This window comes from Peromyscus leucopus, chromosome 5 (assembly GCF_004664715.2).
Source record: "Peromyscus leucopus breed LL Stock chromosome 5, UCI_PerLeu_2.1, whole genome shotgun sequence".
Lineage (NCBI taxonomy): Eukaryota > Metazoa > Chordata > Mammalia > Rodentia > Cricetidae > Peromyscus > Peromyscus leucopus.
The window spans coordinates 44449384-44467973 of record NC_051067.1 but is presented as its reverse complement, the minus strand read 5'-3'; the positions used below and the strand labels follow the sequence as shown (position 1 = coordinate 44467973).

Genomic DNA, 18590 nt, shown 5'->3' with positions numbered 1-18590 from the left:
TTTATTGCTCCTTGATAGGCATTTACTTCTTTAGGTTATAAAATTTTTCTTCTATGATTTTGTTGAAAACATTTTCTGTACCTTTGACCTGGGTATTTTTCTCCTTCCTCCATTCCTATTATTCTTAGGTTCATTTTTTTTCCATAATGTACTATATTTCCTGAATGTTTTGTGCCAGAGGTTTTTTAGATTTAACATTTTTGTTGACTGAGGTATCCATTTCTTCTATTGCATCTTTAATGCCTGAGATTCTCTCCCATCTCTTGTATTCTGTTGGTGAAGTTTGCCTCTGTGGTTCCTGTTTGAGTTCCTAAATTTTTCATTTTCAGATTTATTTCAGTTTGAGTTTTCTTTATCAATTCTATTTCCACTTTCAAGTCTTGAATGCTTTTCTTTCACTGTTTGTTTGCATTTTTATTATGGGTTTTATTCATTTCCTCTTTATGGATCTCTATCATATGCATTAAAGGCTATTTTAAGCTTTTTTTTATCTGTGCTTCAATTATGTTGGAATATTCAGAGTCTGCTGTGGTAGGGCTGCTGAGTATGTGTATACATATTGTCCTGGATGTTACTGATTGCATTTTTGCAGTGGTGTCTAGGCATCTCAGATTGGAAAGATTGTAATTCTAGGTGCTGATATGTAGTCTTGATTTGTTGGGTGAATGTTTTGTACCTTGGTTTCTGTTTCCTCTCTGGTTCTTAGGAAAGTGTGGTGGCTGTGAATTGCCTGTAGGTCCTGATGGGTGTGGGCACTGGGGGTTCCAGGTAAAATGTGTTTCTGCGTATTTGGACCTGAGACATAGGAATGCTGATGGGATGGGGGGAGTAGAGGAGCTTCACAAGAGAGGAAAGCAGCATGTTCAGCTAGGATCTGCTTAGTTAGTCCCATGGAAACGGGGTCAGAGAATGTGGAGAGGTTACAGCAGAAGGTCTGCTACAGAGCTGGGAATAAGACTAGGGGATTGGACCTGTGATATGGAGGGAGATGCGAAGATCTGCAGTTAATCTCCCTGCTTTCCTGGCAGGAGTGGCCTGTGTGTTTCCAGAGAGTGCTTGTTGGAGTTGGGGGCTGGGATAAATCAATGAGTTTGGGGAAGGAAGCTTGGAAGGGAAGATCTGTGTGATCCACTGGAGATGGGTGCAGGAGGGGAAGGGGGCCTGTAGCAGGTGCTTTTCTGCAAAGCTGGAATGAGGCTGGGGCATTAATTTGGAGGAGCAGAGGGAGAGGTGAAGCTCTGCAGTTAGCCTAGCTGCTCTCCTGGCTGGAGTGGCCTATGTGTTATCAGAGACTCTCAACCTGCTTTCTTATAGAACCCAGGACCACCAGCCCAGGGGTGGTGCCACCCTCAGTGGGCTGGGCCCTCCCCCATCAGTCACTAAGTAAGAAAATGCCTTAAAGCCAGATCTTATGGAGGCATTTTCTCAGGTGCTTCAATCCTTTCGGACAACTTCAGCTTGTGTCAAGTCGACATAAAACCAGTCAGCACATCCCTAGAACCTCTGAGACTGTGGACAGCTTAATTTTAGCTCTTGTCTCCTGAGAATTGTGCCAGACTCATGAAAGATACAAGGAGGCAAGCTGTATGTTATCATTGTTAATCTGTGAATCGGGACTTGTGTCTTCTGTCTTCTGTTGCCAGCTGGGGAGTCTGGGAGAAGTAATGTTCTTCATAATCTGCAACTTTCCTGTCAATCTAAAATTATTTCAAAACAAAGACATATGAGAGACTTCAATATACAATTAATTGTTTTCTGAGAACAGCATTTAGATCCTGATTCAAGCAAACCAGCTATAAAGAGGGTGTGGGGCAGGGGGCAGAAAACAGCACATGTTTTAAGACAGACTGGCTGATGTTAAGGAATAATAGTAAGGAATGGCTTTCTTTCTTTCCTTCAATCCCTTCCTTCTTTCCTTCTATTCTTCCATCCATCCTTCTCTTCTCTTCTCTTCTCTTCTCTTCTCTTCTCTTCTCTTCTCTTCTCTTCTCTTCTCTTCTCTTCTCTCTCCCTCCCTCCCTCCCTCCCTCTCTGAGGTTGGCTAATTTTTAATGTAAATTGACACAAGCTAGGGTCATATGGGAAGAAGAAATCTTTATTGGGAAAATATCTCCATATGATTGGCCCGTAGGCAAGTTTGTAGGACATTTTCTTGATTTGTGATTGATGTGGGAAGCCTCAATCCATTGTGGGCAATGCCAGTCCTGTACATTCATCCTGGTGTATATAAGAAAGCAGGCTGCTAAGCCATGGGGAACAAGCCAGTAAGTGTAGGAGACCAGCTCTGACCTGTCAAAGGTTCTTGGGGGAAGGAGTGAGGAATGAGGAAGTATTACATAGAAATATAGACATAGACGATGAGAGAGACAGAGACATAGGATAGCTTTGGGAGGGTCCTGGGCCAATACCCAGCTGCCTGAATTTATTCATAATTGGTCTTTTATACATCAGCAAGGGGAGGGGGCAAAAGACCTCCCCCTTCCAAGGTTGAAGTATAAAATACCAACAAGTATAGACCCTTCAAAACACCTGGTACCCACACCCTTGGCCACATCATCATTATGCAGTCCTGCTGAGCAAGGCAAGCTCAGACTTCCTGCCCTTGAGTAAGGCCTTCCTAGGAAGCCTCTGTGGGCCCCCACATGTAAGCAGAGTTCTTCCATGGCCTCTGCTTCCATTCCTGTCCTGACTTCCCTCAGTGGTGGAATGTGGCCTGAGAGACGTAAGGTGGAACAAACCCTTTCCTCTCCAAGTTGCTTTTGGTCATGGTGTTTATCACAGTCATAGAAACCTAGTTAAGACATGGATCTCCAGCCTAGGGCCTTACACATGAGACTAGTGCTGTACCATTGAGCTATGTGCTACTATCGTATCCTATCATTCTTTTGTTCTATTGTTCTAAGACGCCCAGAAAGTTATGAAACAAACAATGGAAGCATTTATGGGTAAACTTATAATTTCTTCAGGCTATCTTAAAACGCTCCCCAAAATTGTAATTGGAGAAAAGGATGGGAAAGATGGACAGAATATTGGTACTTACTGACACTGGATCAAAGGTGTACAGAGGGGGCTGGAGAGGTGGCTCAGCGGTTAAGAGCACTGGCTGCTCTTCCAGAGGACCTGGGTTCAATTCCCAGCACCCACATGGCAGCTAACAACTGTCTCTACCTCCAAGATCTGACACCCTCACACAGACATACATGCAGGCAAAGCATCAATGCAAATAAAATAAAATAAATAAGTTATTTTTTTTTAAAAGGTGTACAGAGACCTTGCTGTCATACTCTCTAGTTCTAAAGTGGTTACATGTTCCACAGTATGGCTGGTGATGCAGCTCAGTGGTAGAGTTCCTATGGCATCTTCAAAGCCCTTGTTCCAGCCTTGGTACCACAAACACACAAGGGAAAGATAGTTTCTAAATAGTGAAAACTGATCTGTTAAAGGCAGTGATTCGGTGACTCTGGACTCCCTGCTTCTTTCTTCTTTGGGGTGTTTTCTCTTCTCAGCGGCACTTTCTGTGGTTTACATTGCTTATGAAGTGTTTCTCTCCCCATCTTGTCAGGAAGCACTTCCTGTTTACTGTTGTGTCTCTGAACCAACCCTGTTCACCTGACACATACATGTAGACCATCACTTTGCATTCATCTCTGGGTGGCACCACAACATGACAAGGGGTAAAGACACCGGGATAGGTGTAGCAGAATAGGCCTATAGTCCCAGCATGCAGGAGCTGAGGAAGAGGATTGGGAGTTCAAAGCTGACCTGTAAAACACAGAAAATGCCTGTTTTAGAAAAACAACACAAAACAAAGCTCTGGAGGTTTCTGAGGAAGCAATGATCAGTTACTGGAAGCTTTGATCTGAAAGATGAGAGGAAATGACCCTCATTCATCAGTTAAGATGCTCTTGGTTCAAGTAACAAAAACCCTAACTCAATTAACTCAAATAAGAGGAAAATGCTTCATCCCCCCAGAGGATGCCCAGAAAAAAGGAGTCTTCCACGTTGGTCAATACAATGGCTCAACAACATCAGTCCAGTTCAGGGCTGAGGACACAGGATAGGGGAAGTGTGTTTGTCTAGCCTAGACAAGGTTTCAATTTCCAGCACTACAGAACAAAACAGCAAACAAAAAACAACGAAAAAGCCAACTTCCTTTCCCCTGGCTGTGGTCTATATTAGCTCACATTCCAGGTGAGGTTCAGAGATCCAGATGTCTCCCCAGGGTAATCATTGCTAACAAGTTTGGGGCAACTATCTTACATGTCTATTTTTAGCATAAACATTTTCTTGAAGTCAGGAAGCAGGTGTTGCCTCAAATCCACTGGCTGGAAACAAGGGGCATCTAATCCAGCTGACAGCCAAGGGAATGCGCTTTCCTGTTTGCTCAGACAATCAAGAACGAAGCCCTGCATCCCCAGCTGTAGGTAGGCTGGGCCCTGGGTCTCTTCCTCAGACTCTACTCTTTAGTAAAACTGTCTGGAAGGAAGAGTGGGTGCTAGAGGAATAAACTCAGGTAGGAAATAAATGGTGCTTGCCAAAGAGAAAGGAAAAAGAGCTTTCCTGGCAGCGAGGCCAGATCAGGAGACAGTCCTGAACTGGGAAAGGCTCCAAAGAACCAATGCGGTGGAAACACAGTTCAGGGAAGGAGGCAAGGTGTCTGACAGGGAGAACGGGCAGTCTCAGCTCTGTGAGACCCAGGTAGCCTCCATCCTTGGCTTCCTGTTGCTTCCTGAAGCTACCACAGACTTGGTAGCTTCAAACAATGAGGACTCTTGTGAAGACCTTGGACCCAGCAGAATAATCAAACTAGCTCAAGATACTTCACACAATCATGTCTTCAATGTTCCTTTTCTGAAGACATGTGTTTATCCTAAGAAGAATGGGAAATGGTCGAACAGCTTAAGCAGAAGGAGCCACGATCAGACGTGCAGCTCAGTGTCACTGCTGTATCCAGCATAGATGGGCCTGGGAGAGGGGCAGAAGAGCAAGGGCAGTTATGGAGTCAATGGGGGCTGCAGCTGTCTGTCATTGGGGTGAAGTTCTTCAGCTTGGATTTGAATGGGGGCAATAAGGCTGGAGCAAAGAACTCCAACTCCCGCTGAATGCCCATGTAATAAAATAAAAGGGTGGTAATATAGTAGGACAGGCCCATAGGGTCGAGGAAATCAGCTGAGGCCAGTTGCTTATACTCCTTAAGAGCCAATCTGGAGTTTGCCTGAGGGCCTAGCAACAGTCGCTGTCAGAGTTTCTGATTGTGCCCAGCCAATGAGGGACGACCACACAGATTAGGTGCTGGGAGGAGGGTGTATAAGGCCTTCCCTGTTATTGAATAAAGGAGTTCATTATTTGCCTTCAACAGACTCCTGGTGTCTGTGCCATTGATGTCACACCTTCTCACCCCCTCCCCCAAGGGAGCCGTTAGAATCCAGCAACAGTAAAGGAGGTCCTATCCATTGTGCCTTGGGAAGAAGGAGGGTCACCTTACTCCATGAATATGTCATTCGCCTCACAAATATTCACTAAAACTTCTGTAAAGCATACGACTCAGAGGCCGCTAGCCTTGGTGTAGCCTTACTTCAGTCTCCATTTGGAGTATTCCATGGGCTTAGCATTGCTCTACTCAATAAACTTTTGTTGAAACTGTCTAGATCTTCTGACTGAATTCTTTCCTTCAAGAAAGCAAGAACCAAGAGATTCCTATATTATTTTATTGCTTGTTTCATGGGATCATTTCACAATTTACGTGTTACTGAAGAATTTCACTCTTGAATTGTTCCTGGGTGACTGGAGGTACCAACTCCTCAAATTGGTCTAGTGCTATAGTTAGGCTCTTAGTTGTTTCTGTGGTAAAATAACGGCTGGGATATGGTTTAGTTGGTACAGTACATACTATATAAGCGTGACAGCATGAGTTCAATCCTCAGACCCCTTGAAAAAAGAAGCTGAATACAACGGCTCAGGTTTGTGATGCCAGGGCCAGGAAGGTAGAGACAGGTAGAATCCTGGGGCTCGCTGGCCAGCCTATCCTACCAGGTGAGTTCCTAAGCCAGTAAGATACCTTGTCTCAAAACACAAGGTAGATGCCACCCAGAAACACCTGGGGTTGTCCTCTGGCCTTCATATACATGTGCATAAACTTGTGTGCCTATGCAGATATACACATACACACACAAGAACACACACAGAGAAAATGAAGGCAGCCAAGAGAGGGTCTGTTCTTCACTGATCTTCAAAAGCTTCAGTTGTGGACTAGCTTTCATAGTACGAAGAGGTGTGATGCAAACTGCCAAACTGGGGAAGCAATCAACAGTCTTACCCAGATGTGATACCCATGAGTCAGTGACCAGTGTCTTAGCTATTGTGCTATGACCAGCTCTTATTGTTGGGATTCTGCCGTGCTCCAGCTGTAAGACCGCATGTGCGCAGTTCAGGAGCTAAGCAAAGGGTCTTGCGTCTTATGTCATCATTGTGTGCTGGTGACTACGTGCACTCGGTGTGGTCACGCAATCAACGCAAGCCTGGCATAGCTCCGTCAGCCCACCTGCGCCTTAGAGCCAGACACGGACCCCAACCCCTCTTTCTGTTCTGTTCTCTCTGCCCCCCCCCACCTCTATCTCTCTCTGCTCTCTGCAATGCTTCCCCCAGGCCTGTTTTTTTGTGTCCCCCCCCAATAAAGCTCTGATACCAATACTGGGTTTTGTTGCGGCTTGTGACCTTCCCGTGTGGTAACCAGCACCACTAACCAGTGCCACTTATCATTTTTTAAAACCAAGACTTATAAAGGAAAGCATTTAATTGGGGCTTGCTTACAGATTCAGAGGTTTAGTCCATTATTCTCATGGCAGGGAGCATGGCAGCACACAGGCAGACATGGTGCCTTCCATCTGGCAGAAGGGGGGGGGCACTTCCATTGGGCAGGTGTTCTATGGGGGTGACATAACCTGTACATGGCAGTTGCTGGCCTTTCCACAAGTGATTCTGTTGCTATATGTAGTTTTCTTGTTTTTCTTTTTCTATGTTAAAAAACAAAAATCCTGTGTGATATGAACCCCTGATGCTATTCTGTTTTGGCATAAATACAAGTATGGCTTAGGTCCTGCATGTTATTTAGCTGATTCCACATGTACCATAACTTTCATTTACCATCACTCTCCAGAGGCTTATGGTGTTTTCCTGTCGGGCTCTGAAGTGTTATGTCAGCATGTGTGAGCATCCCACCTGTGCTCTTTGTGGCCCACTCAAGAAGGTTGTCTTTTGTGATGCAAATGGATCCTGAAACTGGAGAACCAAGGAGAAGGCAGACTGCTCTACTTTCAAGGTGTAAGATAGTGAGTGAACCACTCAGCAATTCCCCAAATGCAACTTTGCTCACATCCTATACAATGGGGCCTGCTAAGTTTTGTTAGTCAGCTTTCCATCCCTAGAACAAGAAACCGAGATGATCAATTTATAAAGAGAAAAGTTGGCACAGCATCTTTAGAGGTTCAGTCTGTGATCATTTGGCTCCATTGCTTAGCACTTATGGCAGCAAATCATGGCAAGGGTGAATGACAAAGAAAACCCCCCTCACCGCATGGCCAGGAGTGGAAGAAATGAAGAAGAAAGGGTTAAAGTCTTCCAGGCCCCCAGAAGGGCACTCCCCCATGACCTAACTTCTCACCAGGGCTCATGGGCTAACAGCTCTTCTCAGCTCCCAGTAGGACCTAAACTGACAGATTTTGTGGGGCCCAAATTGTCTGTCTCCTCCTCATCGGATACCGTCGAGATATCTGACAGGGAAGTGGTGGGGGTGATGAAAAGATGACTCACCTTTGCAACGGGATGAAAATTTGTATCGGACCCTTATGTCCTGTGCTTAGTGGGGGACTTCCGTGTGTTTTAGGCCACGACCGACCGTATGCCCACACAGTGTCTCCGGACGAGGGACAGTCATTGGGAGCCGAGCCTTGGCTCCACCTCCTGGGGGGGGTCAATTCTTATGTGGAGGTGCTGGGCGAACCAAAACGGAAAACAAACAAACAAACAAACAAACAAAAAAACAAACGTACCTTCCTAATGGGATGGGCAGACAAACATGACAGACAGCACGGAAGAAGGAAAGAAGTGGGGGTGCCAATGCTCACCTGCCAAAGGGACCGAAAGACGGCAACACTGAGGGGCCTTCTCACCGAAACACCATCTTGGGGGCGCTGTCAAGCACCTCAAGTGAAGAGAGGGAGACATCAGAACCTGCACCGGGAGAAACAAAGTAACAGAGGCCCCAATGTTCAAGCACCAGAAGCTGCTTGGATTCTAACCTCTCCCTGTGGGGAGGGGGGTGAAAAGGTGCAGCATCAGGGGCACCGACACCTGGAGTCTGTTGAAGGCAAATAACGAGCTCATTTATTCAATAACAGAGAAGGCCTTATACACCCTCCCCCCAGCACCCAGTCTGTGTGGTCGTCCCTCATTGGCTGGGCATGATCAGGAACTCTGACAGCAACTGTTGCTAGGCCCTCAGGCAGACTCCAGGTTGGCTCTTTTTTTGTTTGTTTGTTTGTTTTTTTGGTTTTTTCGAGACAGGGTTTCTCTGTGTAGCTTTGCGCCTTTCCTGGAGCTCACTTGGTAGCCCAGGCTGGCCTCGAACTCACAGAGATCCGCCTGGCTCTGCCTCCCAAGTGCTGGGATTAAAGGCATGCGCCACCACTGCCCGGCTCCAGGTTGGCTCTTAAGGAGCACATTATGTGCATGCCTTGGCAAGTGGTCTGAGCCAATTTCCTTGGCCCGAGGGGCCTGTCTTACACTTTATAGGATATTTCTTCTCATGGTCCTCTAGAACAGACACAACGCGAGTGGTAGCATAATGGCATCTCGACTTTTGAGGATGTGGGCCCTTTGCTAGTGTACATGTGTGAGGGAATGTCCTGGTGCCTTACTTCCTGACACAGTGGGGACAACCTAACGACAGCTTTAAGGATGCTTAACCACAAAGGGGCATCTGACCTTCAGGAGACACAGCTGGCAAGATACAGCTGCACTATCCTTGGCTACATCATCCCCTTGCCTACTTGTTATCAGAAACACTGAAAGGAGGTGGGGTGAGGGCCCAGTGGGCAAAGGGATTGCTACATAAGCATGAGTTGAGATCACTAGCACCAATGTAAAAGCTGGGCATGGGGCACACATCTGTAACGCCAACACTGGGAAATGCAGAGTTAGGATGACTCTCAGACAGTCCAGCCCAATAAGGGAGCTCCAGGTTCAGTGAGAAACACTGCCTGACAAAATAAGGTAGTGACTGAGGAAGACAGCCACTGCCAACCTCTGACTCCCACATATGTATGCACCCATACATGCACAAACACCCAGAAAGCATGTGGGCCCGTGCACACACAACCTCACCCTAAAACAAAACATCACCGGGAGGCTGGATTGCCCAGCGTTTCAGTCAGTGAGTAGGAGCACACTAATAGCTTTCACTAGGTCAGAACAGTCACACGTTCACATCAAAGGCCAAAGAGAATCTCCATCCTCACTCTAGTGATTTCTCACTCTCTCCTCCAGGCCTTTGGTGAGGCTAAGTTATGAGCTAGCCCCCCCCCTCCTCCCCCTCTTCCCCCCTCACCTACTCTAAGTGGCAGAGTACACTTATTTTAAAATCTGTTTTCTCAGTATTTAAGTACGTTATGTTTTCCTAACTTTTTAAAATATGCTAGGCTCTCACCCGCTCAGTGAGGAACCCCTAGGCTTGAGCGAGCACCTTAAGCAGCTGTGTACCACTGTAAACCTAGCTAAACCTTAAAATTGATGTGTAGGACTTGTACAGATTTAAAGGATACAGCATGACATTTCATTACCTGTAACCAGGTATAATTTCCAAGTAAGGTGGAACACTTATCATTCATTTCTGTTGGAAACATTAAAAATCCTGCGCACTGCCTGTGGGAGCCCACGGAGGCTCCCTAGTAAGTAAGGCCTTACTCAAGGTCAGAAAGTCGGAGCTTGCTTTACCCAGTAGGGCTGCATAATGGGACACATTGGTCAAGGCCGTGGTTACAGGTGTTTTGAAAGGTTTACACTTGTTGGTACTTTATACCCCGGCCTTGAGAGGGGGAAGTCTTTTGCTCCTCCCCTTGCTGATACATTAAAAAGCCTACCATGAGTAAACTTCAGGCAGCTGGGTGTTGACCCAGGGCTCTCTTGAAACATCCTGTGTTTCTGTCTTTCTCTCTGTCTACATCTATGTATCTTCCTATTATTTCTCACTTCTTCCCTCTTCACTCCAAGAATCCTTCAACAGGTCAGGACTGGACCGACCCTGACAACTACCTATTAGTTCAGTTAATTGTTGATTATAGTTATCCTATTGTGTTACAGATCACTAAGTTACTCTTCCTAACTATATTCCCGTACCTACTAACCATTTTCTCTCCATCCCTTCCCTGATACTTCCCTGGCTCTAGTAATCATTTTCTCTCTCTTAGAGATAACTTTGGCTACCAGTGGCTGCATCTCTGACCCATCCTTCCTTCCAGGGTCTTCATACTCCGCCCTCTGTTGGGATAATCTTTTTGTACACTGTGTGAAGGTGTCTGTTTTACCTCACCTACCTAAGGCATCTACTGATTGATTTAATAAAGAGCTGCATAGCCAACAGCTAGGCAGGAGAGGATAGGCAGGACTTCTGGGCAGAGAGAGGAACTCTGGGAAGAATCTGAGAGTTGGGGATTCACCAGCCATACCTGGAGGAAGCTGGAGGTAGGATACTGAGAAGTGTCAAGCCACGTGGCAGAACATAGATTAATATAAATGGATTAATTTACATTTTAAAAGCTAGTTGGGAACAAGCCTAAGCTAAGGACAAGGTTTTATAATTAAAAAAAATTCTGTGTCATTATTCAGGGGCTCGTGGTCCAAAGAAAGTCCAATTACAACCTTCCCTACATCAGTCATCAGTTATTTTTCTTTCTGGCAATGCTGGGAATTGAACCTAGTGCTTTGAGAATGCTAGGCAAGTACAGGGTGTTCAGCTGGCATCTCTAGCGCACCCCTGCTTGATGGGGCAATTCCTCTCTCTCCAAACCCCGCCCTCTTGGAGAAACCATCAAGGGTCCCCGGAAGCTGCTAGCTGCTCAGAACCCTGTCTAGATTGGCATACCATACTTGGGTACAGACTCAGCCTGCAGCAGATGTCAGTGTCCCTCAACTGCAGGGTATTTAAGTCCCTTCCTTTAGACTACTGGCTGTGTGGTTTTTCTCCTGTTCCAACTCCCCTACCTTGGTCTCTGAGGGCTGGAGGGTCACCTGGGAGTGCTTTGTCCAAATAAACCTGGTCTTTTAAAATTCAGTTTGATTTGGCTTACTGTGAGACCTATTATCAGGTTACAGAAAACCGATCACAGGGATTCCTGGTTGTTGTGAGATACTGGAAGGGGGTGGGAGAAGCAAGAAGGACCCAGTAGCACAGAATTAAGTCCTGATCTGGCTTCTCTAGCCGACAAGGCCACCTGGTCTCTGCAGTTTACTTCTGAGAGTCCTCTTAGTGCTCAGATTTAGGGAATACTGAAGGGAGGCAACTTGAGTCTCTGGATCCTTCAACTAGTTTTTCAGTTCCTTTTTTTTTTTTTTTTGTCAACATACCAAATAAAATAGACTCGAGTTATTTCATGGTTTAATCAGTGTTAAACGGTGTCACACAGAAACTCTTATTAAAGGGGGTATGAATTGTAACAGTTACAGGGACACCGGAGCAAATGCCCACATGCCAGGTATGTTTTTTTCAGTTCAAGCTCCCACTCTCCTTGGCTGGTTCAAACATCCCCTGCCCTAGGTATAAGGATGTTTGAAGTACTTAAATGCTTTAGGTGTTCTTCCCTTGGGGCTTCTGATAAAAAGCAATTTTGTCCTTCTACCAGATATATCATGTGTTAACATGGCTTGAAGCTTTTCTAACCTAGATTTGGGGATACAGATCACTAGGTAGAGTGCTTGCCTAGCATACATAAGGCCCTAGGTTGGATTCCCAGCACCACAAACACACAGAAAGTTAAGCCCTTTGCACCTTTCTCATGCCTAAAAAGGCACAAGTCAGTACTAATGGATAACTAAAAGCCTCTCCACCCCTGCTCACGCCTCTACAACAGCTTGTGTGCAGAGCTACTGGAGCTTAGGACTAAGAAATGATTTTGCAGTAACTTGTTGTGGGTGAAGGCTCCGTGCTGCTTTTTGACTGAAATGGGAAATAAAAGCACACAGTCTGACTCCAGGCTGAGCTCTGCAGTTTCTCTCTGGGGGGTGGGGGTGGGGGGATAGCCACCAGGATGCAATCAGAAGCTTTTCTGTTTACACAGCAACATCTGCCAGCTTTCTAAAGACCCTTAAATGCTGGGAAACCTTGGGTGATTCCCACCTTAGTGAACTTGAAATGAATTATTTTCTATATAGTCTCAGCTCCACTCTGCTTCTAGAGTATGAACTGGGGGTCTGGGGCTTTTGTAGTATGCATGAGTTCTTGGATTTGATCCCCAGCATCCTATAATTTTGTACATGTAACAACCCCAGCACTAGTGAGGCAGGAGAATCAAATGTTCAAAGTCATCCTTTCCTATGCCCCACACTCATGTGCAAACTAAAAGCGAACAAGAGCACCTATTTCCTCCAGTTAAATCTATAAGGTTAGTATTTTACCTGCAGGTAAATGTTTGCTACTATTAAAAGGATTAGCAGTAAGATTAAGAACTATGTTTAATCTCAGATCTTTTAGCTTCACATCCTCTCCTTGCGTATGGGGTGTGTAGGCACTTCCTTTAGTAGCAACTGTTGTGATTGTCCTTAACCTGTCTTCCCTTCACTGGCATATTCCTAGCAATAGCCAGAATAGGCAAATCAAAAAATACTACTGAAAACTGAAGGCATGCACTACTGACACATTCTTGACACACAAAGGAATTTGCAAAAAGAGCTTTGTAATTTTTGACACCTCTCTGGGAATTTTAGAGAATGCTTTGATAGTCCACCTTTCAGGTTCACTAAGGCAACTGAAGTTAAAAATGAGCTATGGCATTCTGATTTAGTCTAGAACTTAGCCTAACTGGACGGGTTCATAGCAGTCAGCATCATGTTTCATGGTGTTTGGTTGGTGTTTGGTTTCCAGTTGTAATGTAAGTGCACTCCTTCCATCACTGCTTATGAGTTATGGTATTTAGACAAACTGCATTTGGAAGGATGTGATCTTCTAACTCAAAGTCCATTCAACAGTTAAGGGCCACAATTTACCAGAAGACATCCAATGTTAAAGGTAACAGGGTGGTCACTCCTACCAAACCTTTAGAAGCAAAACTGTCTCTGGAATGTTCTGATTAGAAAACAAATACGAACTTAGAAGTATCTGAAGGAGAAGGCAGCTGAGATTTTTATGACAGTGCAGAGCCCATCTGCCGGCAACTGTGCACAGGAGTCTCCCATCCTGGGCACCAACTTAAACCTGAGCACCTATACCACCATAATTTATTATTAGTTTATCTGCCATTCCAAGAAGGTCTCCAAACTAATGGCTCAAAAGATTCAGCTGTTTTCATCTCTGATCATGATGCCCAAGGGGTAAAGTAAAAATACCACACTGTAAACATTAATTAACACCACAAACATTTTTTAAAAAAGGAAGTTTATTGGTCTTTAAATGGCTCAAATTGCAAATAAATGAACCGGGTAGTGGCATCAGCCTAAGACATGTGATGCATCTCTGTCAGCTGGCTTCATAGCACCGAGTACCCAGGAGAGGGAAAGGTCTCAAAGCAAACTGCAATGTTAGTGGTTAGGCCCCTGGCTCAACAAGGCTGCAATGAGCGTACGCAGCCATGCTGGGCGTGCTGGCTGGGGTTACACAGGGAACTCTAACTGCACATGGCCTAGCCTGTGAAAAGATTAAACCAAACCCTTGAAGGACAAAGATTTATGATATGCTGAATGTAGTATCTAGACAGCAGAGTTCCTGAACGCCTGTCTCTGGTAACTTCATGTATACACTTGTTTCCTGGAATGCCTGAGCATCTCTTTGACCTGATGAAATTAGGACTGTGCAACAAGAAAAACTGTTTAATCAAGTGTCTTAGCCTCACAGAAGAAAAGAAAAATCTAATAGTGGTTTACTTCCCATTGAAATTATTTTCCTAACAGCATGCTTGAATTCTTGCAGCAGAAACATTACAGCCTGACATTTGGTCAGAGTGTGCCAAACATGTTCAACTGCTTCATGTTAACCTTAGGAAATATAGGTACAGTATTCATTATGAACATAAAGAGACTACAAAGACTCCTCCTAATGCCCAGACTGTAACCTCATGAGTACACATTTAGAACTGACAGGTGGCAAGCATCTTTCCTCAAGTGTCCTAGTGCAAACCACATTAGCTCTCCTGATGGTCTTCCCTATGCCCCGCTTCCAGGAGATTAAACACTTAAATGCATATCACTTGCAGAAAGTGATTACTGGGACCAGCATCCTACATAAAAGGAGCACTCACTCAAACTTAATTGGTACTCACGCCCATAATCCAAAATCATCATATAAATATATGCTGGCCCTTCATCTTTAACTACCTTATAGTTCATTAAAATCAATGAAGGAGCTCTGGAACTCTAAGAACCAGAGTATGGCACACATCATCAATTTGGTCAGACTCCTAGCAGACACACATTTCTCAGGAATCTTCCTTGTAGCTCTACACTGCCTGGCAAGATAAAGCCTGTTACCAGTCATGTGGGCAGTGAGTGGCCCCAAGTGCTAGTGAAAACACACCCAGAATGATGTAACTGGATTATTTTCAGTTTCTAAATTAAGGCATATTCAAAAATGTCCATGTATAAGTTCACACCATTTTTCTAAGTTAATTACCAGGTAATTAATATGCAGATTCACAGATGAATTACTCTCAGTTTTACTATATGCAACAACCATGCCAGTAACTTCTTCTTCTAGATTTGCATAACAACAGTTTAAAAAGTGGTACAGTTAACATGTTCACAATTGTCATTTTTCAAGGCAGTAGAAGACCAAGACATTTTAAAATAATATAAAATTTAAGCTTTATAATAAACACCAGAGGAAGTGGCCATTCCTCCCACCCCACCCCATCTCACCTCTTGATTAACAGTTCAAGAAAGACTGTCCCCGTCCCCCCCCCCCCAAAAAAAAAAACAAGCTTACACGCTACATTCAGGACTGTGATAAATGTAGGCAATTATGAAGTAAGTTGAGCTCGCTTCTTGGTGAAGCCACACAATTTCTTTTTAAGTGAATTTGACTTCCAGTGCAGTTCCAATTCATGCTTTTAGTGATACATAACAATTTCCAAAATGTTAGAGTAATTTCAGTCAATTGAGCCTTCGATGGCAATGCTTATAAATTACATTTATTAGTATGGTCAGGATAAGAAAGGAGTTTGGGCTTTGATTATAAAATGCAGCATCTTTCTCTGATTCTCTTGGCTAAACTTTTCCTCTTCTTCTTTCCATTCTTTTCTTTGCTGTCTTCCATCTTTCTGGCTCGAATTTCCCTCATTAAATCAAAAAATACCTGGAAATAATAAGAAAGTAGAGTAAATAAAATAGGCAACAGCATGAACTCGGTGCTTCCCTGTCACAGCTGCAAACCTTGGGGATGAGAGAACCTTATCCAGAGCTCCTTCCTGAGATGGACCCAGGGCACCTCACAAGGTGGCACCTGCTGCCCTGCCCCTAAGAAGGCTTGCTGGCGAGTGCAGCAGAGGAAAGCACACAAGCAAGTCGGAGCCTCCAAGGAGCTTGAGAAAAAAACAGCAACTTTTCTGAATGGCATATACCTCTTGGTTTGTGTAAGAAACAAACATTTTGTATAAGAAAAAAAAGTCTATTTATAGTCATTCTCAAGACTCCAATGAAAACTGCTATATAGTAATGATAGGGCCCAAGATAAAACTCAAGTGATAACATGAAGTACTTCTGAAAGGCTATTATATTTTATGTGTATGAGTGTTTTGCCTAAATGTATGCATGTGCACCAATGGTGTGCTGTGTGTCTGATATGGCCAGAAGGCGATGGATCCCCTGGAACTGGTGTTCCAGATTGTTCTGAACTGTCATATGAGTGCTGGGCACTGAACCTGGGTCTTCTGCAAGAGCAGCCAGTGCTTTTAACAGCTGAGCCATCTCTCCAGACCATATAAATATATATTTTGAGCACTTTGTGACCAACAAATGTACTTTGCTAATTAATGGTGATTAAGTTTATAATGAAAAAATTATCATAGTAACTAAAAATTGCTAGTGAAATAACTGAGACATTAAATTTCAATTGTAAATCTTCTGTTCTCTAACAAAGAAAGGCCTAGAAAAACATAATAAGCTAAGTGTGAGAGGGGAAATTAACTCTCACAGTCCATATTTTAACATTCTGTTGGTTTTTAGAGTCTTGCTGCCTTGAACTCATCAATTTCCTGCCTAAGCTTTACAAATGTTTGAATTTTCTCCAAAAATTGTTACTACTTATGGAATTAAAAAAAAAATACAAAAAAAACCCTCAACCTCAATAAGACTAAAAACAAACAAGAAATATAAAAGATAACATGTCACATGTACACATGCACCTCAAATGACAATGACTGCAATGTCTAACATGCCTTTAGCTCTCAAGGGAAACCAATTGAAAACTGCAAAGTACAGACATATGGAGAAGGCACCGGTGTGGGAGGAGCAGGGCATGCGCATCTACTTGCATTTGTAAAAGGGAAGCAATGAAATGATGAGGCAAACACCCACTAGCTTCTTAGGAGAACTGTTTTCAAGAGCAATGGAAGACATTAGAACCATTGGGCACCTCTGAATATACTTTGTTAAGTAACTTCTACCTGGGAAAATTAAAATTGTGTACATTAGAACCAGTAATAAAACATAAAAATCATTAAAAATTGAAAATTAAAAACAAGAATGATTTACATTCAAGTTGACGACACAATCATGAAGAGGAAAGCAGTACTTCAAGAGTCTTTGGAAAACCTTTGGAACACAGTACATGGCAAATTCACCTTAGGTGTTAAAGATTAAAAATAAAAACAAAAGTCCATCAACAAGAAGGACCACAAAGATGCTCAGCATGCATGAGGCTCTAGGTGTGATCCTGAATAACACATACACATATGTATACACTCATATTCACACACATGCACACACAGGCACACACACATACATACACCCGAAGTCCCATCATCAACAACAAAAAAGCCAAACAAGTCTCAAGAGTCACTCTGTGGCTTACTGTGAAAGTCCCTCCCACTACAGGACAACACAGTGCTGTTCTGTTGCTGTGAAGCCAGGATTTCCAGGGGAATGGTACCTCAAAGTGGTAAGGATCTACAATAGCAAATCTGAACTGGTCACATGTGAATTCATGAGCTTTTCTTCCATTTTTAAAAAGTACCCCTTGTCATGGTTCAGTGAAAATCCACAAAGTGATACTAACTGACAAATATTCTCAGGTTGAGGCTACTGAATAACAATCTATCAAAGGAACCAAGGATTCTTAGGTAAATAGCTGATTTTTGAGCTGGAGCAAGAAATATAAAATTTAGACAAGAAAGTGAGGGTGCTATAAAATACTAATGGCACAAAAGAGGAATGAATGATTAAAGGGTAAATCCCAGAGGTGGGGGACACATAATGCTGAAATACCACAATGGTATAAACACCACTGTTGGATCTCAACTTCTCCCAGAGATTTCGGAAGCCTCTGCTTCCAATCCAGATGGGACTAGCTCTAGCAAGAAGCCTTCTTTCTGACCAAAAGTCTTCATGAGAGCCCTCCAGTATTCATCTCTACTGCTGACAGATACAGTGCACTATGAAAAGGATGTATAAGAAGGCTTAAATTTCTAATATGTGAATCCCTTTTAGAAACCACCCAAACTAGAAAACATGGTAGAAAACCTTGAAAGTTGGCATCAGCTAATTTGATGAATTAAAGAAAAGTCCCGTTTCAAGGTCCAACTAAAGGAAACAGCAACTAGAAAAGAGGAACAAGGACCAGACAACCAGCAGTCCCCCAATCAGAGGACCATTAACTTCTTTACTACATTTCTCTCTCCTTCCTCCCATCCTGTTCTGGCTCCATCCTCTTTTATCATTTTAGGGCACCTAGTATGTATGAAATTTGGCTAATTCTACACTAATGACCACAGGAAATTGTGGTGATATTGTGTTCCCCAAAATATTGTGCACCCTAATAAACTTATCTGGGGTCAGAGAACAGAACAGCCACTAGATATAGAAGCCAGAAAATGGTGGCACACACGCCTTTAATCCTAGCATTCCAGAGGCAGAGATCCATTTGGATCTCTGTGAGTTCAAAGCCACACTGGAAAGAGCCAGGCATGGTAACAGTGAGCCTTTAATCCCAGGAAGTAATGGCAGGAAGCAGAAAGGTATTTAAGGTGTGAGGACAAGGAACTAGAGCCTGGTTAAGCTTTTAGGCTTTGAGCAGCACAGTTCAGCTGAGATCCATTTGGATGAGGACTCAGAAGGTTCCAGTCTGAGGAAACAGGATCAGCTGAGGAATTGGCAAGGAGAGGTGGTTGTGGCTT

The 18590-nt window shown here is 43.9% G+C and overlaps 1 protein-coding gene across 1 annotated transcript in view; it reads right to left on the bottom strand.

Moving 5' to 3' along the window:
• Positions 1-13625: 13625 nt before the first annotated feature.
• Positions 13626-18590, bottom strand: part of Rala (RAS like proto-oncogene A) — a 63336-nt gene continuing 58371 nt past the window's right edge. The window contains exon 5 of the mRNA XM_028860108.2: positions 13626-15553. Coding sequence (XP_028715941.1) covers positions 15431-15553 — 123 coding nt within the window. The 3' untranslated portion in view covers positions 13626-15430. The remainder of the gene's footprint in view (positions 15554-18590) is intronic.